This window comes from Barbatula barbatula (assembly GCF_947034865.1).
Source record: "Barbatula barbatula genome assembly, chromosome: 17".
Lineage (NCBI taxonomy): Eukaryota > Metazoa > Chordata > Actinopteri > Cypriniformes > Nemacheilidae > Barbatula > Barbatula barbatula.
In genome coordinates this window covers 2,967,221-2,992,670 of record NC_136780.1, presented here as the reverse complement: position 1 = coordinate 2,992,670, position 25,450 = coordinate 2,967,221, and the positions used below count along the sequence as shown (strand labels likewise).

Here is a 25,450-nt window from a genome sequence, read left to right as displayed (position 1 = left end):
GTGAACATGAAGTTTTTATTTAGTTCAGCCCTGTTACGTAACTACGTGTTGTGTATAAAAGGAAGGATTCTGAATTTATGTGACCATTAGCATTTTGTAGAGAAAATCTGATACTGTGACAGCCCTAGACAGGATAGTTCAAACCAAAATTCGTCACGAATTATTCAACATTATTGTTCCAAACCTGTAGCCTATAGATGTATTTGTTCTATTGAACACGAAGAAAGATATTCGGAAGAATGTTAACAAATGAGATTTCTGGGGCACCATTGACTACCATTCAAATATTCCGAATTGTTTACTTTCCTGAATTCTTAAAAATTTTGTTCTAAAGAACAAATAAATTATGCATTTGTTTCCTACTAGTCAATGGTGCCCCAGAAATATCAGTTTCCTCCCAATATCTTTTGTGTTCATCCAAAAAATTTATGTTTACAGGTTTGGAACAACTTGAGGTTAAGCAATTCATGACAGAATTTTCATTTTCTGTGAACAATCCCTTTTTTATCCAAAGGTTAACTTCACAACTGCATAGCATCACTCTTGTAATGTGTATATACTTACATGAATATATTTTTTTCACATTCCATAGAAGTATTTTCTCTTTAGTTAGTTAGTTCAGCTATTCATTAATTCCCATCATTTTCTCAACCTGAACAAACAGCTAACACAGAGCACGAATGGCTATAAATGAATCTGATTATGAACTCATGTGGATTTATAGTCGCAATATGTTGCTTTCAGATGTGACTGGCTGAACCTCCTTTTGCGGCCCATAAAAAGCACTTATTGAATCCACTGGATGTAATGAATTAAATTCCATCTTCATCCTCTGGCCCGCTGTCGCTTAACACACGTCACCTGAACCCAATTGTCAGACAGACACTTCATTCTATTCCACCTGAAACCTGGTTTTGTCCTAATGACTATGAACAGAGGATATCAGGGTTTTTAAGCTTTGTTGCGGGAATGATTTCATCTCTGTATTTTCAGAATTCTCGCTTGGTTACAATATGGAGGTTTGCTATTTATAAATGTTCTCACATGTAATCGCTGCAATGAAGTTATTTTATATGAAGAAAGTCCACTATGTGTGATGATTCAAGTAAAATATTAAATATGCAACAGTTTATTATGAGCAAATAAGAATTAGTTCTATGGGAAGACGGTATAATTAAACCCATTAGAAGGTGTATATCTATGGTAAATAATCTAGGGTCTTTAACAAGGCTATGTTTGTATAGAAAGATACAATAATTATTAATGTGTTCTTGTGGATCAAAGAAGCAAGGTTGGCATGTCACATTTAAATGAGATACAGAGAGACCTCATATGAATCTGGTTATAGTCTGTTTTATCATATCCAATTAAAAACTCTATAACATCTTAACTTTTGACGTAAATTATTATGTCTTTTTTGCAGGGCTTTCTAAGAGTTTCATGTATAAGCTCCAAAGTATGGCTTTTGCTCTTAAATTCAGTGACGGTATATATATATGATATGTTGGATATACTGTATAATTTGACATTATATGATAGCCAAATTGATAAATTATAAGAATACCATGATGCCACGAAAACATCATAGTACATATTTAGTCATAAAAGTTTATGAAAGATTCAAATGAAAGGGATCTTCAATAAATTTAACATGGTCTCATATAAAAATGTCTTTCAAGAAAAGAATGAGGGATACAATTTTATTGTCAGCACACATCTTTGTCCCCAGCCCCTATGCACCAAAATATCATACGCTCTTAAAAATAAAGGTGCTTCACAATGCCATAGAAGAACCTTTTTGGTTCAATAAAGAACCTTTAACATCCAAAGAATCTTTCTGTTTCACAAACGTTTCCTTGTTGCGAAAAAGGTTCCTTCAGATTATGAAAAGTTAAGAAAGAGACGGTTCTTCTATGGCATCGCTATGAAGAACCTAAAGCACCTTTATTTTTACAAGTGAAACATTTTAACTGCACCTTCATTTTAATAATGCAAAAAAACGTGTTGTTTAAAATTAAAAACATGGATCAAACTCTGTTTCAGGAACCTAAATTTAAACTATTTAGTAGAACCGAAATCAGTTTGATAGCAATGCTATCAATAAAGCTTAAAAGTCTAGTGTCCAACACAGTTTAATCCTCTTTAATGCACCAGAGTAAATAACAATGAATAAAATGTTTCCTGACTCACTGAGTTTCTCAGTGAGTGTTGTTTTACCTGGTGATGTACTGTATATTTGTAAAGATACCGACCCGCACACGAGTCTCCATAATTACCAGCCTACAACCAAGTATCATGCCTCCTGCTGTTAGATGTCATGCCTTATTCTACAAAATGGACTCGTTAGTACATATTCAACATTACATTTTGCTCATTGACATTTTTACCTGCGCAGGCTGAGTGTTAAGGGAATGACGAGTATTTAACAGAGCATTGCTCATACAAACAAATGAGAAAATTATTATATTTGTCAAAATAGCACTTAAATCACTGTTTAATGACATGGCATCAAGAGGAATTAATGATAAGATGTGTTCTTATACCTCCCACGGTTCCCTGCAAACACAGGCGATGTGTGCTAACTAGGACAGCTTCCCATCTCAGGACACATTTCCATAGCAACCATTGGAAAACTTTCAGATAAGCACAGTCCCAAAACACAATCACTGTTGGTGATCAGGTTTGCGCTGTCAAATTTAACATTTACAGCAAATAGCAAGTACAAAATCATTTCCAGAGGGTGAAAATGTAAACGCAAAACCCCCTTTCTCATTGTTTGAAATATCAAGCATAGGCCCTATAGTCAGGAGCTTGTTTATTTGCATTAAAGGAAGAAAAACAATGGTCCTATTGAAGTTGCTTAACTACATGAAATGCTCTCACTTGTATCTAAATATAATTTTATATGAAATGAATTAAATCTGACAATTTTTTTTCTTCTTGCAGAGAAAAGGATATAACCACAAAGCTCCAGATTTCTCTTATACCTGATTTTTTCCTCTCTGGTCATTTCTTGGTCTGTTTTTCTCAACCCAGTCTCAAGGTAGAATCTCTAAAATCGTGTTCATGGACATGGATTCCACATCTTTACGTGTCACTAGCACGACTAGCACGACTTTTTTGTGCACTCAGCACGACTTTCAAAACACATACACCATGTGTATAGACATTAAATGTTTATCGTTCATGTTTCACAAGATGACTAAGCTAACCTTAACCCCACCAAGCCCTTAAATCACAGGCACAAATGCTAATATCGGTCAAAATTAACACATTTTAGGAGGTGGCTGAGCAAGAAAGGCCCACCCTCACTCCACCCCTAGGCCTAACGTCGCAGGAATGAAGTTAATTCATAATAAAACGTACGAATGAGACTATAGGAATTCACATTAATGAGCCAACTTGTCAAATAGGTACGAATTACCATCAAATTGCGTCAATGTATATTTATTCATATTCAAAAGTTGTGCCTAGTGACACGGAAAAAAGAGAAATTCGTGTCCATGAACACAAATGATTAGATTCTGCATTTCGTGACTATATAACGAATTCCCTTTAGACCCTTTTTTACTCTTGTCGTCTTGTACCGAGTGCGTGGATGCAATGGAAACTCACAATTAAAGACACACAACAGAAAGGATTTCAGATGAATCACGTGACTCTTGAAAGCGATCTCATTGAAGTCTGAAGTGGGGGATAATAGAGCATACGGCTTTGATCGAAAGCTGTATTATTTGCATTGAGAAAAGGTGGCGATTGGGGCTCACATCGCTTCCAGTGACTGCCCGCATCTGTTGCCATGGCAGCCAGCTGTACAGTTAGCAGATCTGTGGCTAGAGAGTAGACAATAACGACGGAGAAGTGGTCTCTCGCACACATGTTCACACCATGCGGCTACGCATCTGTTTACTCTTTTCTAATAAGATGCCAACACACAAAAGACTTATTTGGTCCTTCAGTGTGTAGATTCTAAGTGGGTCTATCTGATGTGCTGCATTGTTAAGACTTGTTTTATACTGTTTCTCACTCATCAGGCAGAATATTTTATTATAAATTAGCTTTTGGCTATTACAGGTTGTTCATCTAGATGGGCGTGTCTAAATGCAAGAGGGCGTGGTCATTAATTGAGTAGGTTATACTGCATTGACAGTGTGCGTAGAGGCAGATCGTAGAGGGCCGTGTTCTCGGTTGGTGCTTAATGACTTGAGCTCTCTTGACAGCCGATATCATTTAATTCAATCCGATTTTGGAAGGCATGACTAAACGTCTATTAAAGGAGCCAATCAAACGTCTCCGTATTTAGATAATTAGAGATAATTGATTTCCAATGGAACCAATCAGAAAGTGACAACCCTGTTAAATGTGGTTTGCCTTTGAGAAGGAATATTTCAGCAACTTTTGCTGTAAATGAAATGTTTCCTAGTAAATTATGCATTTCATAGAGAAACAATAGGCCAACACGATCCACGCAGCTCGGCAGTTTAAAAATAAGTTTGAGCTTAACTTGAGCTTAGTTTGCAAAGTCATTTCTAGCGTGTTCTGAGTTTAGAAATGTGGGGGTGAGAGCAGAGCTCTACACGGCTTTCAAAAGAACACGGACACAAACTGCAAGTGCTTTACTTCATAGATTTCCTCACTATTTCCCCTGCAGCCTTGTTTTTTTTAGTTCTGCTTCATTTCCTTTAATAATCGAGATGAAAATCTTGTAATTGAGTTAGTAAGCCCGGCTTCTCATGTTCCGATGATACCAATAAAGCATTTAAGCGTAAAACACCAAAGAGTGAACATTTATTGGGTTTACACACCTGATTACCGGTTCATCCGGGGGGCTTCATTAAAGGGTGGGTGTGTCACGTGAGTCATGTGATGTTTTTACCTAAATCAGGACTCTGTGGATCCAACTAGTAGGCTATGTAATCTAAATATTGGTACATTCAATTAATTATTTTGTAATGTTTGTAAACGTGTATGTTGGTCTGAATGTTTTAAAATGTTTTGTAAATCAGAAAGTTTGCATTACAGAAACAGGATTTTGGCTAGTTTTTTAATGGGGTATTTTTTAATAGATAAAATATCTGCTCTTATTGCTGACTTTGTCTTGTCAAGTCCTCAAGAAATTCTCTCTTATCTGAAACCTAAAACATATTATTTTATATTCAATGTGTTATGTTTTGATTTATGTTTCAACAAACCCATATGCTAATTTTACTTATTGCTTATTAAATAAATCGATCATATTTGATCAAATAATGTGAAAATCAAGACTTAAATCAGAGGTGTTTTTGTTATATAATCACATTTTATTGGTGATACATTTCATTGCAGATGTAGCCCTGTAACGGTATAGGGAAGTGCAACATAGACAATATTCAAAAGTCTAAGGTTCGTCATTCAAAAAAAGAAATGATATATTACTGTATGCACTGTACATCAGTTTCACTGCCACAGAAGGAGGCGTTTGTGCCATTCTCATGCAAAGCCATTAGAAAAGCCCTGAAACACATACTGTATGAGAGGCAGGCCTGAAAAACTTCACAATTTGGGTGCCCTATTTGGCACAAACCTGTTCAGTTTTAAGCAGCGACAACCACATTTAAAAGTGCTACGAATATAGATAAGCAGTTTTTCTTTCTCTGACATGAACTAGCTCCTTGATATAAAAAATAAGCTTTTCACTTCAGGCTAAAGCAGGCAGCCATATTAAAAACTACGATATGCAACATGAAAAACTGTTTTTAAAAAGTAGGTCTTTCCTCTCTCACTCTGTAAAAAAAACGTTCCATCGGTCCATAACCTTTATGCAAAGAGCAAACAAAAAACATATCCAAGAGATCACAATTAGGAACGTTTCATCGTGTACAAAAGATACAGAGAAGCCGCTCAGTCTCTCGGCAAAATAAAGAAGAAAAGTTTGTGCTTATGATATCAATGCATTCCTCTGACAACATAAACGGAACCTTGACCACCACAGACCAATTCCACATGTATTATACAACACACGCTAGGACTTGTATGTCCAGTGTAAGCTCTCACTTTATAAGAGGGATAGAAAACATGCCCTTAAAGAGAGAAAACATCCTCCGTCTGGACGCCTGCAGCGGGAACTCTCCTCACCCGCTGCCACACTGTGAAATTCAACCCATCCTAAGTGGAACCTCAACGTGCATCTGATGCAGAACGCATGTAACGCATTTTAGCCGCTTTACCATCGTCCTTGAGCGTTACACACCCGCTGAAGACTTTTCTGCTGTGTTATTCAGGACTTCATCAATTTGGTCGTCTTCTATGACAACTGCAAAGAAGACAAATTGAGAAATTAGACACTTGAATGAAAGACCAGTGAATTGAAAAACAATATGGATTTTGTGATATTGGAAAAGGTTAATCAGGCATTGCAGATTGATAAAATAATTTGTGAGTGACATGACATGACACGATAAGCAGTGTCAAGCGCGGTACGTCATCATTCATTGTAGGTCTATCATTATGCATTTTGCATTGTTAATGGAACAGATAATACAAACTTTTACCATACAATAGCAAACCAATGTGATCTATATTTATGTTCCAAAGAAGAAAGTCGTACCGTGAATTGAATGACATATGACATCATTTTCAGTTTTGGTGTAAACTAGGCTATAAATAAAAGTTCATGTCCATTTTATCTGTCATCTACTCTTGACTACAGCACAACAATACTATTAGATGACAACTTGCAGGCAAGTACATGCAAACGCATCAGAGTGACATCATCACGTGATGCAACATTTGCATATTTAACGGCGTCACTTTCTTATAATTGGCAAATACTTGACACAAGCATTAGTGAGTGCAATTAACAATGTTTATGTTGTATATGCAAATTATTTTATATAAATATTTTTTATAAACGCGGTTTATGTTATATTTTACGTTTGCGACAATGCGTCATTACATATTTATATATATATATATAAATGAATAACAGTCTCACCTCTCTTACTCCGTCCGATCTGTCCGAGTTTCGGAGGTCGTTTGTTCGGCGTGGACCCAAAGAAGTTGGTGTTATTCTGCAGACGACAGGTGAGTGATATTTCTTCCTCGTGTCCGTTGTCACCATAGTGGGTGACGTTGTCATCATAAGGCAACACCTCCGACATGACCGCGATTATCGATAACGGTATAGTGGAAACAATCGATAACGGTATAGTGGAAACGATCTATAACGGAACAAGGGGAGATCAGTCACGATCGAATGCAGGTTTTTTTACCCAACGTTACACGAAGTCACTTTCACTTTTCCAGTCGTCTTCGCAAACGAAGGATGGACGGACGCGCAAGTCTTTCGGAAAACCGATGCACACGCAAAACAAGAGCGCGATACAAAAACACGGTCCGATCTCTGGCACAGACGTCACTCAGAATGGTGCATCCACAAGCTCCCCCTCCTATCCACCCCTGTCACTTTTGTTGTCTTTAACGTCGGTGTTGTGGCGTAGTGGTTAAAGAGATGGGTTGAAAGCAAACAGGTTCGAACCACAGAAGGGATGGGTGATTGGGCATTGAGGCACCTTAACTTCCCTACACATTTGCAAATGGGTGGTGTGGTTCATACTCTGGGCTGATAAACTCAATAGTTGATCTAAATAACTAATGTTGTGATTCATGAACCATCTTATGGATTTAGACAAAATATCCCAAAACTTGAAATGACTGGCCTGGCTTTGGAGAATGGAGTAAATAAAAGCTTCTGCTAAATGAATAAATTGTTATTTTCTAAATACTGCCTATTAGTGTAGGGGACAATCTGATGTGTTTTGTATTTGTGCTGTAGGAGGTTTACAGCATATCTTAAAAGCTTTACATCATAGTGTTCCTATTGTGAGTATGCACTCTTTATAGATTTAATAATTTTGCGTGTTATTTAGATCACATTTATGGCATTTGAGCACCGAGTAAAGGCTTCGTGACACTTATAAAACTAAGCTGTGATGGTAAATAGACAGGTGTTTACTGCCATCTTCTGGTCAGGTGAAATACTATATTTTGTGCACAAGTCATGCAAATACAGCCGCGGAAAAAAATAAACCCAATTTCAAAATTATATTTTAGTTTTTCTGAATTGGCTATTTATAGGTATGTGTTTATGTCAAATGATCGTTTTTTGTTGATTCTGATTCTCAAATGTTCAATTAAAATGTTTCTATTTGCAGGATGCAGATGCTCTGTATTATTTTCAGACCTCAAATACTACAAAGAAAACTAGTTTATATTCACTTTTGAGCAATACAGCAGTAATATTAGTACTTATTTAAAGTTCAAAAACTAGTTTTATGTGTGATAACCTGGATTTTTTATCACAGTTGCCATGTGTGCGGTCATGCTGTCAATTTTTTACATTGCTGTTGGATGAATAAGTCTCTCCTGAGGTTTGATTTTGTTGAAATTCAACAGACACTGGACTGGAATGACCACAATACATCTATAAATTCTGCTTAAATGAACATTTCTAAATAGTATATAAATAATCATATCTAAGAACAAACCCACTGCAGACCATCTGATGCGGTTTAATATATTTGAGCCACTGTAATGTTGATTGTACAATAATATTAAACCACAACAGTTAACATATTGAAAACGAAAGAACAAGACAATTCAGTTTTATCTTCCCAGCCATTTCTGAATAAAGCGTCTTACGACAAATATATTAAAAAGTTTCCCCTGCAATTGAGAAAAAACATACACTATGTAATCAATATGTCCTATGGATGAACTTGACAAAACCAGTCAAATTTGTATATTTATACCATATATTTTAGGGACATTAATATTCTTGCACTGTTCTGTAATGTGCATTTTGCATCAGTTGTTTTACTGCAATACAGTTAATAACCAAATGTATTGCATAATAGTAATTAACCATAGAGAAAATGACAATTACACAACCACACACACAAAGCTCAACAGTAAAACGTTTGGATGCCTTAACGTTACTTAGAATTTAAGAGAAACTGGTCCCAAAGGTTTAATTTCATTTAGCAAAATAGAATTGCTTCCTTTTCAATTATTTTCATAAAATAGGCTTAAACGCAATACATTTGGGATCACACAGGCACAAGTGATGATTGTAACTCCCAAAGAACATATTCCAACACAAACAAAAAAAACCAACTTGTTTTTAGTGCTCACTGGATCATCACAGATTCAGTTATTGTGAAATGGAAAAACAGCGCCTACACACAATAAACTTCCCCTTTACTCATTTCCACGCACACTATGTTTATAATAAGTGCCCTAGCTATTATACAGAGGAACAATCCTGTCTATACTAGCCCTACATACGGGGCATTTCTTAGGTTCGGGGAGGGCCCTATAGCACTGCTCACAGGTACACACATGACCACACTCTAGAAACACGCACGATCGTTCATTACTCAGACATATGGTGCACGTGTTGGGTGAGATTTCTTCCTCGGCCAAGTTAAGCTCCTGTAAACGTCTGTTCTTCCACTTCCTGAACTCATCCAGCAGGCTGCGCTCTTTTCTTCGATCCCTACGAATCACGTACTGCCGCCACAGCATGCAGAATAAAGTTGCACAGGCCGCCAATCCGAACAGCACTGTCAAGACCCTCCAGAGCCTTAATTGTCTCTCTTGTTTGTTCAGGAGCTCATCGTAGTCCAGACGGCTGAGGAAATAACGTAGGCCCTGCTTGGGTGGCTGAAGACGAACCAGGTTGTTATCTAGCACCAGCTCCCCCACACCAGTCACGCTGGCACCCAGACGCAACATCTCCTCCGTCTCCTGGATGCCCTGCGGGCGCTCGCCACTGATGAAGTGCCCGATGACGTTGGTCAGAGACTGCTTGGAAGGGTGGAAGTTCTCATAGGTGGTCTCCAGATCCAATTCGGACGCACTGAGAGGACGCACCACGCGGACGGTCGCAGGAACAGTGTCATCGTGTGGGGTGAGGTCAAAGGGCACGGTGTTAGTGCGTTGGTGGATAACCTTCTCACAATCATTCCTAAAAGATGTGTTGGTACAGTGAAATACATTTTAAATTACTTGACATGATAAAAAGAATGCCTAGTATATATGTGTATGGACATCAACAAGATATACCAGAGATGTGTTGTGCGATTCCACACCATCTTCTTCTCTTTCAAGGTCAATCTCTCGATGACGCCCTTGCAGTTGTCTACGAACTGGCTGTTTAAGGTCTCCTTGACAGACCGCACCACTCCTGATGAAAAAAAAACCTTATGCAAAAAAGGACAAATAATATCCCAACACACTATAATATATTGATTTATTCCCGGTTACTTCTACAGTCTAGGTTTCGAAGTCATACCTTCAATAACAGCATAAGGAACACACTTTCCTGGAGCTTCACGGAGGATTGTTTTCAGATCTGGATTTAAGGGCATCTTTTTGGCTTCCTGATAAGCATGAACATGTTTGACCTCCTATTACAGGTTAAGTTTAACTTACTGTTTGATTGGATCGTCTTCTTACCCTCAGCCTTACAACATGGCTTGATTTCCTCTTGTATATTGTGTATAAAATGGCAGTCAGAGCTGAACTAGAAGCCAGCATCACGATCTGTGTTGTTGAGGGTCTGCCATTGGTCTCCATCCTTGTATCTACCCAATCTGGAGAATCAATCTAAAATCCAGTTTACAATTATAGCAAAACATCAGCTGTTTACCATTAAAAATACAACAACGATTTCTATATGTAGTGTGTTTTGGGCCATTCCTGTTGGATTTAATCGTGTCCTAATGGTTCAATTCACACGATGACCAACCAGTACAGAACCACATACCATTATAGTTTCCATTAAACCTTACACAACTCATAATGAGCATTACATCCAATTTATGTGATGGTTTCTGTTGGGCTGGCTGAGAAAAGTGAACTCGAACTTCCTCTTCTCCAAGTTTTAAGGGAAAAGAAACACGTTATACAAGGTCAATGATTACGGATTACAAAAATGCAACACAAGCAAAAGACAATTTTAATAGTTTTTGTATGAAAACAGAAGGCTCCAATTTATCTTTGTACTTCAACTTGACTAGCCACGTCAAAACATACTAGCCTGTTCGGCTAGCGAATGTCTACCGAATAAACAGTCTCGGATTCGCGCAAATTATTTCCTTTCAATATTAAATTAAAGTACTAATAGTGGTAGCTGATGTAACGCACAGGCATATAGTTACAATAGTTTTGTAAACAGAACATTCATGAAGCAAAAGTTTAGGTACATTTGCACTACCTCCACTTTAGCTGTGTTGGTATCCAATGCACTGTAAAAGTCCCTTCATAATAAAAGACCCGTGTTTTGACAGCTCGCGCCCTGTCGCTTGCGGTGTTGTACCAATTTTCTCGCAAGAGGGCTCTGATGTTCACATTATATAATGAAACATCATGACAGGAGACAAAGTTACTGTCAGCCGGTTACTCGGGTTCATCAGACAAAAAGCCAGGGATAACTGACTAACATCCACAGGGCTTCATTATTATTTGGCAAAGAGTCAGAAGTAGGATTTTACTCATGTGTGAGTAACTAAACATGGGGAACAGTATCTGACAGTAACAGTCTCAGCTGCCAGGACGTGTTTCCATCCGGATAGGTTTCCCCTGATATAATGGAATAATGTGAGGACAGTAGTAGCCTAAAAATACTACGAGGGAAAGTCAGCAGTTCTTCACAGCTTTGGTTTTATTGACGCCAAGAGCAGAATCTGACTGCATCATCCCGCCAGAGCGATATAAAATCCCCCTTGCAAAAATGATCTCTTGCACCGTTCTCGCGGTACTTTGATGTAAAATGTCTTCATGATACGTCTTCAAGCTTGGTATCTTCTTGGCTTGTCAACATGTGCTACACCTTCCGATATCACGTGACTTTATTACAATTACTAGTCATTATGCTTGTTTTAAATTTTTTATAAATATTTATATATATATATACACTCACCTAAAGGATTATAAGGAACACATGTTAAATTTTTCTATAATGCAATTATCTAATCAACCAATCACATGGCAGTTTCTTCAATGCATTTAGGGGTGTGGTCCCGGTCAAGACAATCTCCTGAACTCCAAACTGAATGTCAGAATGGGAAAGAAAGGTGGTTTAAGCAATTTTGTTCCTAATAACCCTTTAGGTGAGTGTTTATATATATATATATATATATATATATATATATATATATATATATATAAATAAATATATGTGTGTTTTTTAATGCGACATTTATTTAGCTGTTATACAGCGAGTCGTGACTTGTTGTTTTTGAATGGTTGCAGCACGTTCAGCAGTGTAAAGAAGTCAGAATGCATAAAATAGCATGTTATCCTACCTTTAAGTATAATATAAATGCTGGATTGTAGCAGTCATGTAAATCAATATCACAAAGAAATTGCATGGTGGACATTAATAAGCAGCAAACTGTGTTGTGTAAATTTACATAATATAAATGCAGATTGTTCTATCTACAGTATCAGTCGGCACTAGAGTTTCAGTATATAACCATTTCTCAGAATTATACTGAATGATCCATTTACAAGGCAGGGCCATTGGCTCCTATAGAGGAAAAACCAGGCGCCAAATCGTTTTTTAAGAGCCACATAACATAAACTTGAAACTACTTAGTTATCCTGTTCAATGTTCATCTTCCCCCTCATACGTTTTGCTCACATGTTTTTTTTCAAGTTGTTTTTCCTCATAAAAAAGTACACACAGAATCTGCAGACTTTTCATGTTAACTCTGCACAAATATTTGTGGAATACAGATGTGTTTACATTTGTTCACAAATATAATTGTCTGTAAATATGTTCAAATAGTCTTAAAATGCTGCCTGTCTATATACTGTATGTTTGAATGCAGTTGATAGCAGATTTGTTTGTGCTTATTTAAAAAGAGGTAGAGAAGCTTTTTTATTGATTGGTGCTAAAATGAGTGTTTTTGACTCAAATTGGTGCTCTGGATTCCTTTGAACCAACAGAAAAGGTGCATGTCAAGACCATATGAATGCGTAAACATTTTATTGCTTATAGATTTTTTAAAGGAAAAAGAATGGGGTTGTGTTAATATGTTATTATGTGACTCTATTATGTGGATCGCTTTCTGCACATTTGTGGATCACTTTCTTTATGTTCGTGGAACGCTTTCTGTGCATTTGTGGATCGCTTTCTGCATGTTCGTGGATCGCTTTCTGCACATTTGTGGATCGCTCTCTGGACATTCGTGGATCGCTCTCTGCACATTTGTGGATCTGTTCTGCATGTTTGTGGATCGCTTTCTGTGCATTTGTGGATCGCTTTCTGCATGTTCGTGGATCGCTTTCTGCATGTTCGTGGATCGCTTTCTGCATGTTCGTGGATCGCTTTCTGCACATTTGTGGATCGCTCTCTGCACGTTCGTGGATCTGTTCTGCATGTTTGTGGATCGGTTCTGCATGTTTGTGGATCGCTTTCTGCAGGTTTGTGGATCGCTTTCTGCAGGTTCGTGGATCGCTTTCTGCATGTTCGTGGATCGCTTTCTGCGTGTTCGTGGATCGCTTTCTGCGTGTTCGTGGATCGCTTTCTGCGTGTTCGTGGATCGCTTTCTGCGTGTTCGTGGATCGCTTTCTGCGTGTTCGTGGATCGCTTTCTGCGTGTTCGTGGATCGCTTTCTGCGTGTTCGTGGATCGCTTTCTGCGCGTTCGTGGATCGCTTTCTGCGCGTTCGTGGATCGCTTTCTGCGCGTTTGTGGATCGCTTTCTGCGCGTTTGTGGATCGCTTTCTGCGCGTTTGTGGATCGCTTTCTGTGCATTTGTGGATCGCTTTCTGTGCATTTGTGGATCGCTTTCTGTGCTTTTGTGGATCGCTTTCTGTGCATTTGTGGATCGCTTTCTGCGTGTTCGTGGATCGCTTTCTGCGTGTTCGTGGATCGCTTTCTGCGTGTTCGTGGATCGCTTTCTGCGTGTTCGTGGATCGCTTTCTGCGTGTTCGTGGATCGCTTTCTGCGTGTTCGTGGATCGCTTTCTGCGCGTTCGTGGATCGCTTTCTGCGCGTTCGTGGATCGCTTTCTGCGCGTTCGTGGATCGCTTTCTGCGCGTTTGTGGATCGCTTTCTGCGCGTTTGTGGATCGCTTTCTGCGCGTTTGTGGATCGCTTTCTGTGCATTTGTGGATCGCTTTCTGTGCATTTGTGGATCGCTTTCTGTGCTTTTGTGGATCGCTTTCTGTGCATTTGTGGATCGCTTTCTGCGCGTTTGTGGATCGCTTTCTGCGCGTTTGTGGATCGCTTTCTGTGCATTTGTGGATCGCTTTCTGTGCATTTGTGGATCGCTTTCTGTGCTTTTGTGGATCGCTTTCTGTGCATTTGTGGATCGCTTTCTGCATGTTCGTGGATCGTTTTATGTGCATTTGTGAATCACTGCACGCATTTGTGGATCAGTGCACACATTTGTGGTTTTTGAAACATTTATAAAGTTAAGACGTGCGCACAATCCACAAATAGGTGTACTCCGCCCACTATCTACGCAAGCCAATCAGGTAACTTCCGTTTTCGTTGACCAATAGGGCAACGTGTTCATTTGCATGGTTCATTTGCATGGCGATCTCTGCAAAAATATAGTGGCAAATTCGACAGTTTTAGTCGCAGTCTGGAGCCAGTGCAAGGTACTCTCAACAGTGTCTTATTGTTTTGCCCCACAAATGTGCTTGTTCGCATCTGTTCATGAGGCAGAAAAATCACAGCGGTTGCCTTTTTGGTGAGAAGCCTATTTGAGAATTCATAAATAATTTACAAAGGAACATTAGCATGATGTCTCACAGGGTCTAAAATAGGCTCTGTACAAATCAATTTCAGCTATTTAATATTAAAATTAGAGGACAGTTGATTTATGACTGACAGTTAAAAAGCTGCATGACAATAGGCAAGTTATGCACAATAGAAGCTTGAAGTACAGTTTGGTACTAATTATTGCTTGAAAATAGCAGCTGCTCACAATGGAACATTTCTATCCATTGTGCAAAAGGTGAAACTCAACAGCTCGATAACTATTCTACTGGCATGAACGTTTCTTAAGTATAACATAAATAGAAAATTATGCAAATTATTTATTATACCAAGCTTGAAATAAAATGCCATGTTTAAAAGGATTGTTCACCCGAAAAGAAAAGTTACGCCATCTTCTATTCATCCTCACCTCTTTTAAAACCTGTATGATTCTCTGAAACGCAACAGAAGATATTTTGATAAATGTCTTGAATTTGTTTTGTTGATAAATGTCTATAATGTTCTTTAAAATATTTTTTTATCATGCAGGTTTGGAATGACATGAGGGTAAGTAAGTAAGGCGCTATCGGACCACCGGTCAGTTTTTACGTTGTTGGTCTTGTTCTGCTTATCTGTATCACTGGGTGGTTTTTAGATTTATATTTCAGTACTTAATGCGTGGTCAGTGTAAAAAAAAAAAAGGATTGAGAGATCTTTTTTATCAACCGTATCAATATTGAGTTAACAGCTTGCACTTTGCCGTTGCTGCTTAACTCACGGATCAGTGGACTTTCATGCTGTAAACAGGACGAACGAACAGTAATAGATTTTACATTTACGCATTTAGCAGTAACTTTTATCCAAAGCGACCTACAGGGGCCTTTTAGTCTATGCATGTCTTCTATTAGTAGCTAGTGTGATTTTAGTTTCCATATTACAAAAATGTATTGGCTATAAGGAGATAAAATAATGTTGCGCAATGATTGTAAAGTAAACAAGCATGAACTTATTAACTAAAATATTACACAGCCCAAGTCAATGCCAAATGCCTTTCCATTTACCTCCGTGAAGAGACTGACGCTATCGTGTGTGGAACTGTAATGAAGCTTACAATAAACAGCCAAGTTTCCTTTCGAAATGGGAAAAATATTATGCATTCTTATCTATTATTCAGCACATGGAAATCAGTGCAGGATTCAGACCCATGCAGCCAAGCCTGGCGAGAACACGTCAAAATGAGTCGGGATGTGCGCATGCTACTTAATACAGAATATATTGTGCCCTGTTTTTACAGATTTTTTACGGATGTGTATGATGCACCGGCTGATGTGAACGATTCTGTATGACGCATTTAAAAAAAGAATAGACTTTTATAAAACATAATTTAAAAGCATATCAAACATGTTAACGTACATATTTATTGTAGGCTAAATAAAGTGCATGCATTACATATTACTGCAAAAGATGCATATTAAGCTGAGCAAGTCTGAGTTAAAGGAATTGACATACTGTACTAGAGAAAATAAAGTGCTGGACTTGATTGATCTTAAGGGTTATTCAAAGAAACACAAAAATGATCTTACTCTGACTGAAACATCCAAAGTGCGCACATCAGAATTTATGTGTCTCGCATACATAATTTTGTCTCAAGTAAATGCTTGATGAACTACCGGGGAAATATTTGATCCGTCCAGGTCTTAAGGCCTTAACTCTCAATCTCAATCAAATAAATTAAATTAAATAAACATAGATAAAAGACTTTACCTATGGATGGGGTTTTGAGTTGGTGTGCGCCAAATTTGCTGGAATTGGATGTAGTAATGTGGTTTAAGAAAAGAATTCAGAGGTACGATTTTATTCATTTTACACAGTGTTCTAGATTGCTTTTGTCTTTGTCTTTTTCTATCTAAAACCTTTAGATTTTCAATGTACAATAGTCATTTTTTTACGTAAAAACATGAAAAAACTGTAATATCAATGGCCATGGACAGCTTTGTGCGTGATTTTTACGGCGTCTGGAAGCGCTACGCCATTTTTTGAGGTGCAAATACTGTTCAAAATGCCATTAAAAACGCCGTTGGGATGTAAATGCATTTAATCTATGGCGTAATTGTTACACCATCGGCTTGCCATAAAGTTTCGGCTCGCCTTACAAGTTAAAATGTATAAAACTATTCACAGCTTTACAAAGCGACTTGACTTCTGAAATACGCGAGAATGCGCTTTTTTAAATGCACGCGCAGATCACTGCACCCCACATGAGCACTGCGGTTAACTACGACACTACAGACTGAAAGAAGGTCAAAAGATTATTTGATTTGTTAATATGCTAAATAAACACAGGGAGACTGCATTTGTCAGATATATTTGCTAGAATATTCTTGCTTGTTCTATAAACACCATGTACTGTGTGTGCTGTGTTTTTCTTATTTTCTCCTGTAAAGCTGCTTTGGAAAAACGCACATGGTGAAAAGCGCTATATAAATAAATTGAATTGAATTAAAGATGTGTTGTTCACCTGGCAGAAAGCAATGTGCTGTTCAGCGGTGCCTGACTCATGAGAACAAGCCAAAAACATGAGGGAAATGCCCTTTCGTGCAGCTTTTAACATCGACAGCTGACTCACCAGAGGACAACTGCCACCCCAGGGCTTTCATTTTTAGCATTATTCATCTTGTTGAAAGAATGGCCAAACTGTGTCGTGTAGCACTTTGTGCTTGAAATTTCGACGAGAATCAGCTTTCCTTTGCCCACTTAAGCATGAGTCGAGGCAGATTTGTCATGGAGAGACGAACAGGAAGCATTGGATACCAGATGTGTCTGCATTAGTGCCGTGAAGTGTTTCGTTCAAGGTGTGTGTATGTGGTTGCAGATGGACTGTAAATGCAAACGCACATGCTTCAGTCTAAAATCAAATGCGTTTCAAGATGGGTTGTGTTTACATTGAAGAAATGTAAACAGGAGGTTTGAATGAGACTTGTTTGTTTGTTGGTAAGAACTCTGAAACACGTCCCGTCCGCATGATGCGTGGCCTTGTTTGCACTTTATCCTTTAAGTTTAATGGTTTGTTTATGCTGATTGGCTTAATGAGTAAATGGCAGAGACACCAGCAGTGTTTTAATGGAATAGACTGAGAAAAAAGTGCTTTTATCATCTTATTTATTTACAGCAAAGAATCAAATTTAAGGCAATGTGGCTTTAGCTTGATAGATGCTATAGTGAGAGAAACAACAAGGTGTTTGTGTTAAAATAATGCTTTTATAAACTTGTTTAACCTTTTACTGTAACTTATAGTTAAGGTTAAATATTAACCTTTGAGTTTCGTCATTTTGCTTGAATGGAACGGTGGGAAATACATAATTCATGGCAAAAATTGATAAATGACTTCCAGTGGTCAAAACATTAGGTCTGAATTAGCTCTTTGCTCTTTTTTTTCTCTGCATTTTGAGCAAAATCTCATTTCTTACCTCACACTTTCACACATATATTCATCACCGGTGCTGCCATTCATTGAGAGCCATAATGTCATTTGAGAGTTGCCTCAAAGGATTACCAGACAAAGGCACCAGGTGAATATCAATGGTTTTGGCACTGCATCATAGTGATGCAAATTTACACTCTTTATATAAACTTCAGCTGAGAGGCTCATTTGCATTCGTACCTTTACATAATGAAGAAGCAAAAAGGCTGAATCAGGCCAACTACGTGGACGTATTACCTAATCGGGTTTAGACCAAGTTTGTATCCCTTTTTTTCACATGTACATAAATTGACTGCTAATGGGAAGGAATTTCGGGTACTGAGATTGAGATTCTCTAATGGACCATAACAGCAAACATCAGTTTAATTAGCAAGACAACAAAACATAACTGAGGCTCTATCGCCAATGCAGATTCTTCTTACAACTTCGATATTGTTTCATGCATGTAAACTGCAAAAACATAGTTGATCTTAATTCAGTTCTTGAATCAAAATAGATGTTAACATTGCAAGACAGATCAATGTTGTTTTTATTAATGAATTGCTTATTGTGTATTCTCTGATTTCTTATTCTCTTATTACATTAATCCATTGTTATCACACATACTGTTTTATGTTTGACACAGGAAGCAAAACTCCAAATGTTGGCTGAGGCTGCAGCTCTCAAATGTACCGTTGAGCAAATGTTGCGTGACTCGCTGAATGTTGAGATAATGTCTTGCAGCGTTGCTCTGCTTAGCAAAGTATTAATGTAAACACAGGATATTGTGTTAAGTGAATGTAAACGCAGTGCATAAATCAAACATGGGTCAAGTATTTCATCAGTGTTTTATCAAACACTTCTTAGCAGTTTCATAATAGATCTGTGGTCGTTCTCAACCCAACAGATTTTCGAGTGTACCAGAGAAAGTTCTTTGCAGGAGGACTTTTTAGATTTTTTTATATAGTTTCCTACATGTACATATTTTGAGCTCTTGGCACTGGCTTTAGGGTTTAGCCTAACAGTGCTATCAGGCCAACTCATTTTTTACAGTGAGCTGTCACAGCGCGCTCTGCAGACCTTGTGTTCGGCCATAAATCACACATGTGTGTGTGTGTGTGTACACAAGATAAGGATGAAACCACCGCCGCCTCATTTTGAGTCAGGAATAACCCTGGTAGCGGGTAAAGTGTTCGGAGTTGTTGCTTGTGCCTTCTCGGTGGCTGCTGTATGACCTAAATTAATCCCAGCGAAAATGTTTTTGGTTTGAAGCGCACTTTCATAGCTCAGGAGATTTGTCAACTTAGTCTGAGATGTTTCTACAAAAGTTGCGTGGGAGAAATAAGAATAGAATAATGTTTAAAACAATTGTCAAAAAATTGTGTAAATACATTATAGGTATAATATGAATGTAGATTGTGGAGGTAGATCATCTGGATTTGGCTAAATTTGATGAGAAATGTTTGAGTTCAATTATAATGACTTATGATTGCAGACTTGACAAATCTGAGCTCAGTTTGTGACATTGAGATCTCTTCTGAACATCTTCATGGAAACAATCCCAGATTTTTCTTTCTTTCTTGGGTAAAGTAAAAACATGTTTCTCTATCGGCAGCTAAACATTGTGTTAAATAACTAGACGTTGCTTTTTTCTCTTTCATTCAGCTCATGCATCAGCAGGATTGTCACCAGTAAAGGGATTGCATTTGTTCTTGTGGTACCAGCTTGCCTCGGCCAGACCATCATTTTTCTGTGGTTCTAGAATGATCAGTCCCATAGCGCAAACAATGGGGTATACATACAGAAGTTCAGTTGTATGTTTCTGAGTATGGGTTAGGGATGCCCGATAAATGATCGGCCATATCGATAATAAAATTTAGACGATAAATTGTGAATTATTTCCTCCGGTTAAACTTCTTCAGCTGCGCGCTACTCACATTTTAAATCTAGTACGGTACTGTCTTTCTTTCATGATCATTCACTTTAGGACTGGAACGATTCCTCGTAATTCGAATACAAAAAATAATTGAGGCAAATGTTTTGCCTCGAAGCTTCGTTTAATCCATTTAACTACAGCACACACGCAGCACTGCGTTTCCGATATACTTGTTTTCCTGTGTCTTTGGTGTGTTGTCCATGCATGTATTAGACACATAAAATAGCAAAAATGTAAGTGTTGGAACAAAAGATGTTTTTTATCTAGAAGCGAATGCTCACCCAAACCTGCCTGAAACGCCTCGTGTAACCACACCCCGGCAAATTGACGTCAGCTCGTGGTATGATTTGACTAAGACCGCCCGAATTTAAACGCAAGTAAGGTGGGCGATCTTGTAAATCTCATTGAACCGGCGCAGCCATGTCACGGAGACGCTGTGTGTTTCGTTGCGAAACTAAAGCCTCTCTGCTTGCCCTTCCAAAGGACGAGGCAACTAAAAACAAATGGTTATATTTGATGTACAATTCCAGAAAAGTACCGTGCGACTTTTCAAGTGTGTGCAGTGCATTTCACGGATGATTGATCATGAATCTGGGAGAGATCAAGACCGGCTATGCACGGAAGCTTTTGTTAAAAGTGGGGCAATTCCAACTGTTAAAACTCTGCATGGACTGTCTGGCGCCTGTAAGTATATTTTCATTGTAAAAGATTTTGTTACGGACTAACGCGCGTTGAGTTTGATGTTGTTGTTTCTTTATGTCATCTGCAAATGCAAACACACGAGCGACGTGGAAAAAAAGACAACTTAAGTCCTAGTAATCAGTAATTATGTCCCAGAGGCAACAAATGTGGTGTTTATAATGGAGTTTATTTTCTTTGTTGAGTCGCGACGAGACATAACGTAACACTGGTTGATCAAGAAGGGCCGAAAAACTCGCCGTATTTACTATGTTACCATTCCCTGCTGTAATGCGAGCTTGTTTCTATCTCACACAAACTCTCTGTGATGTATATGGTTGTTTGTTTATAGTCAATTACTCTTAACCAATCCTTTACTGCTAGAGATGTTCGATAGCCTTTTTCCCTTCCCAATACTGGTTCCGATACCTGGGCTCAGGGTATCGGCTGATACTGTCTACTAAAGCGATACCTGGGTGTGTATCTGTATATACTTCTAGCCCTGTATGAATTGATATAATTATTTTCTAATATATAAATATTGATATATATATATCCCTTAATAAAACATGAACAAATACATACAGTAACTAGAGTATTTCAATTCCTTTAGACAGTTATATTATTTATTTCTGTCGCTGATTTACTGGCTGGTTGGTTCATTCTGAAATACTGCCAAACAGCGGATGTACTGCTTGCACATTGTCATTTCTTCTTCGTTGTTCTAAACAGTGGTTACTTGTAAGCGCGTATTTACATTGAGAAACGGTGGGAAAATAGCACTGCGGGATGGTAAATGACGTTGTCTTTATGAACGGCCGCGCCGGTCACTATAGCTCACAGAAGCACCACATACTTGGTGCAGTTATTAGCGTGTTCTGTACAGTAATGAAAACCGGTCACACCACAACAAAATGTGCACTCACACAAATACTCCCAGATATATTTCGAGGTCGCACAGGTTAAATATAGGGAGCGTATGCAAATGGTTGCAATTTCGAGCCCAGCACTCCATCATGCCAACTGCGTGAGGAAATTGTGTCAATCGGATCAATTGGAGACCAATCCGGACCAATGGGATCTCTCGTGCCACGAGATCTCATCACACCCCTTGTGTTTCTCACTGTGAAATAAAATAGAATACAGTACATAGATAGATTTCTCACTATTAAAACCATTTGGTATTACTGGCTCGGGAGGACGCGAGAATACTGCATTTGACAAACAAAGGAGCTATAAAAGAAGTCAGTTTGCTGGCAGTCAGAGGTTATGTGCTCAATATAAAACAGTGGTGCATTCAGCACTGTAAGCAGCTTCTCTCATCTGTTAGCTGTAGTCACGAAAGAAACGGAGCAATTAAGACCGTTTGCGATTTTCTTCTGTCGGCTCCAATGAAGTCCAATGAGCTCGGGTGAAAAATGTTCCTCCTCATTTCTCTCTGAAATAGTCACTTGTGTCGCACCAGAAAGGTGCTTGCTAATTGTCGCCAAGCATCCCATTTTTTTGTACAATATAAAATGTTTTGCCCTGCTGTAAGCCCTTAAACTGCCTGCGGTTGTTTCTTTGTTTATAATTATCTTTAAGCTTAAACGTAACACTGTCAATTTCTCAAAAAAGGATGTTGTTTCATAAAAAGTTGTAAATCATATGTGTAAAGTCTTCATTTTAACCAGATTTCTCCTCATTACTACACGTCACACAGTTCATTAATTCCCTCGCACCATCTTCTTTCATATGCAGATGAGGTGCTGTTCCGCCACACAGAATACTTTAATAATACATTCACTTGGATCGGAAAGCTGGTGTCCCATTTTCTGCTACCGAACAGAATGTGCCGCCAGTGACAGCTTGCAGCACGTTCTTCTGTGGAAGAGGGAGAATATTGTGACTGATACAGAGTTCCTGGGGTCGATTCTTCTGCAAATATTTCTCAATTCTGTCCATCATCTCTGAGGCCGTATGTGAACCATGATCATCAATCCTTATAATGGCCAGAACGTCGCGTCAGGCTCCGGCCCTCGGTTCAGAGTCAATCTTCTGAATTATCTTGGACATGTTCTTTAAGTTACAGCTCTGCTTTATGTCGTCCCCATTAGGTCGAGCCTCTGCAAACTTATCCACTCTGCAAGATTTGTTCTGCTCTTCTCTTTCTGTCAAAAATCATCAACACAGCCGAATGTAACCCTCGTCATCTGCCCGGCACGTCGCTGTCCTCTCTAGAAAAGCAATAGCTCTCACTTTTTATAGCCTGTTCTTCACAAAAAGAGCCATTTCACCTAATGCATCGCAGCAGTTGGCCGACCCTTTAAGCCATTTTTGGAAATATAGGTGACGGCGTTTTTCACAATTCTCAAAAGATAAAAATAGGCCTTTCCTGTATCTCAGTGGTAAGAGCATTGCGTGTTGTGTGTTCGATCCCAGGGATTGCAGATACCTATGTAAAATGTATAGGATAATGCAATGTAAGTCGCTTTGGATAAAAGCGTCTGCCAAATGCCTAAATTTAAATGTAGACCAAAAGTTGTATTTTGCTCGTAACTTTGGGTTTGACTGGTGTCATATAAGGCTGCCTGCTTTTAGGGTTTTGAGAGAATTGGAAAAAGATTCAACTTTTATGACATGTAAGGCCAGAATATAGAAAGGTAATGTAAAGCATTATTTAACCTTTTGTTTAATTGAAAATAAGAGACCCAAAGCAGTACATTTATGAGGCTTCTACAAATTATTTATTCATATTTTTTACTATTTTGTTCAAAAAGAATATAAACATTGATTTCAATCTTTTGCATGGCCTTACAGAGTGTTCTTTAAATAATGTAGAATTATGTGATGTAGAAAACCGTAAAACACGAAAAAGCGACTACAGCGGGGTTGTCACAAACTTGATCACAGATTTGTAAACATTGGCGTAATATTTATAGAATGCAAGTGATCCATAATAACACACAGGTTTGTAATGACATGCTAGTCAGTAATTAGCATTCTAGGACTAATTTGGCCATGTTTGTTATTGCTCTCTGTAACTTTTTTACACATTGTAACATGTTTAATGTTCTATATCTGTTCTGTACTTTGTTCTACAACTAACTAACATAAAAATCAACTCTCAAATCCCCAGTGTGCCATATCTGTTCAGTAATGACTGATCGGAACCGATCAATCAAACTGAGAAGTAATCTCAGAATGACATGAGCAGTTCCACTCCTCTGCGCAGTCTATTGGATTGATGGAAATGCTTTTCAATGTAATGCATAAACTGCTGACCTGGCCGGCAGAGCGACTCGTCCAATACACTTCATCCCGATGAGATCCTCACAGTTAAGAGATCGCTCCTTAGAACGTTGAAAGGTCTCGTCAACTACAAGCTGTCTAACATGTAATTGCATAATAGCGATGCTGTAATCTGGTTTAGGTTGGAGAGCAACGCTTATTTGCATGTGTCATTATGTAAAGCACATTCATTCATTTACTTTAATGAGGGAATTTACTTTATTGATCGCTGAAGTAAGCGGTAGTGATAGTTCAATATGTTTGGCTATTTTGAGATTTCCAAGAACCTTGTCTGCTTGGCCACTTAACCCTGACGTGTTGTTGATAACTAGTAAACTGATTTACTGTTAGTGGACAAATTTGGGCACTTTGCGACTCCATTGATATTTTACATAAATGTCATAACACTATGTTTTTTGTGTTTTCGGTTAATGTTAAAACGTTCAAGATATGCATTTACTGATTTTGTGTGTGTGGGTATTTTTTACCTTTTACCTCATTTAATTCATTAATTTGAATGTAAGGGTTAGGGTTAGATGTAAAACATTTTTTTAACGTGTTTTTTTTACATATAAACATGACTTTCATAAAAACACTTAATTCCTCTTAAGGCAAAAAGCCTTAAAATTCCCCTCATTTCGTTTTTTAGTGACCTGATTGAACCAAAAGCATGTACATGTCATTTCAATGGCTGCACTGGTTGCATAGGATGAAACTTTAAACTAATGTTGTAACAACCTTAACATCTGAAGTTCTAGATTTTATCACAAGTTAAAATTGTAGAATTTTTAAAAACCAATTGAGGTTTGTTTCAATGAAAATCACATTTCCAAAAGATCAAACGCTTTGCCATTGTTCTGCTACAGAATTAAGGAAAAACCTCACCGTCACAGCATCTACATTTCGTTACACTGTACTTGTATATGCGTAATAACAATAAAGTTGAATCTAAAATCATCTAATCAATGCTTTGTCTGAAAGCACTTTAATCTCACATTGAAGGGTGTGTGTGTGTGTGTGTGTGTGTGTGTGTGTGTGTGTGTGTGTGCGTGCGCGTGCAATTTTATTTGACATTTGGCAAAGAAACATTCTGTTCTTATTCAATTGTGTGTATGTACTATGATCTATAGTCTCACTCCTTTAAAAATGTGTATGATTGATCTGCATTATCATTTCCTACGGGTGCCCACAAATGGGCCGAAACGGCTCATTGAGTTTTTTATTTTCACCGACATAACATTGTCGAATTAAGTCCAACTTTTTGGGGTGTTCCTAGGTGGACAATTTAGAAAAAGTTGCAGGGTTTTGTTCCGATCAGATTAAGAGAAAAAATGTCATTTTAAAAAACGAAATAA

The 25,450-nt window shown here is 38.1% G+C and overlaps 2 protein-coding genes across 5 annotated transcripts; both read right to left on the bottom strand.

The window, feature by feature from the left end:
* Window positions 1-5,287: 5,287 nt before the first annotated feature.
* Window positions 5,288-7,403, bottom strand: camk2n1b (calcium/calmodulin-dependent protein kinase II inhibitor 1b). Its single transcript, XM_079477979.1, has 2 exons — window positions 6,974-7,403; window positions 5,288-6,292 (listed from the first exon to the last, which is right to left on the bottom strand). Exons 1-2 carry the CDS (start codon window positions 7,137-7,139, stop codon window positions 6,222-6,224), a joined length of 237 nt encoding a protein of 78 aa, XP_079334105.1. The 5' UTR covers window positions 7,140-7,403; the 3' UTR covers window positions 5,288-6,221.
* A 1,126-nt stretch (window positions 7,404-8,529) lies between these two features.
* Window positions 8,530-11,371, bottom strand: mul1 (mitochondrial E3 ubiquitin protein ligase 1). Of its 4 annotated transcripts, none has more exons than XM_079477976.1 (5): window positions 11,258-11,371; window positions 10,498-10,634; window positions 10,334-10,421; window positions 10,105-10,225; window positions 8,530-10,006 (listed from the first exon to the last, which is right to left on the bottom strand). In XM_079477976.1, the coding sequence occupies exons 2-5, from the start codon at window positions 10,615-10,617 to the stop codon at window positions 9,277-9,279; spliced, it is 1,059 nt and encodes a 352-aa protein (XP_079334102.1). In that variant the 5' UTR covers window positions 10,618-10,634; window positions 11,258-11,371; the 3' UTR covers window positions 8,530-9,276. The 4 variants fall into 4 exon arrangements, with proteins under 4 accessions (XP_079334102.1, XP_079334103.1, XP_079334104.1 ...); XM_079477977.1 differs by having other exon boundaries at window positions 10,498-10,647; window positions 11,258-11,328; XM_079477978.1 differs by having other exon boundaries at window positions 11,247-11,280.
* Window positions 11,372-25,450: the final 14,079 nt, after the last annotated feature.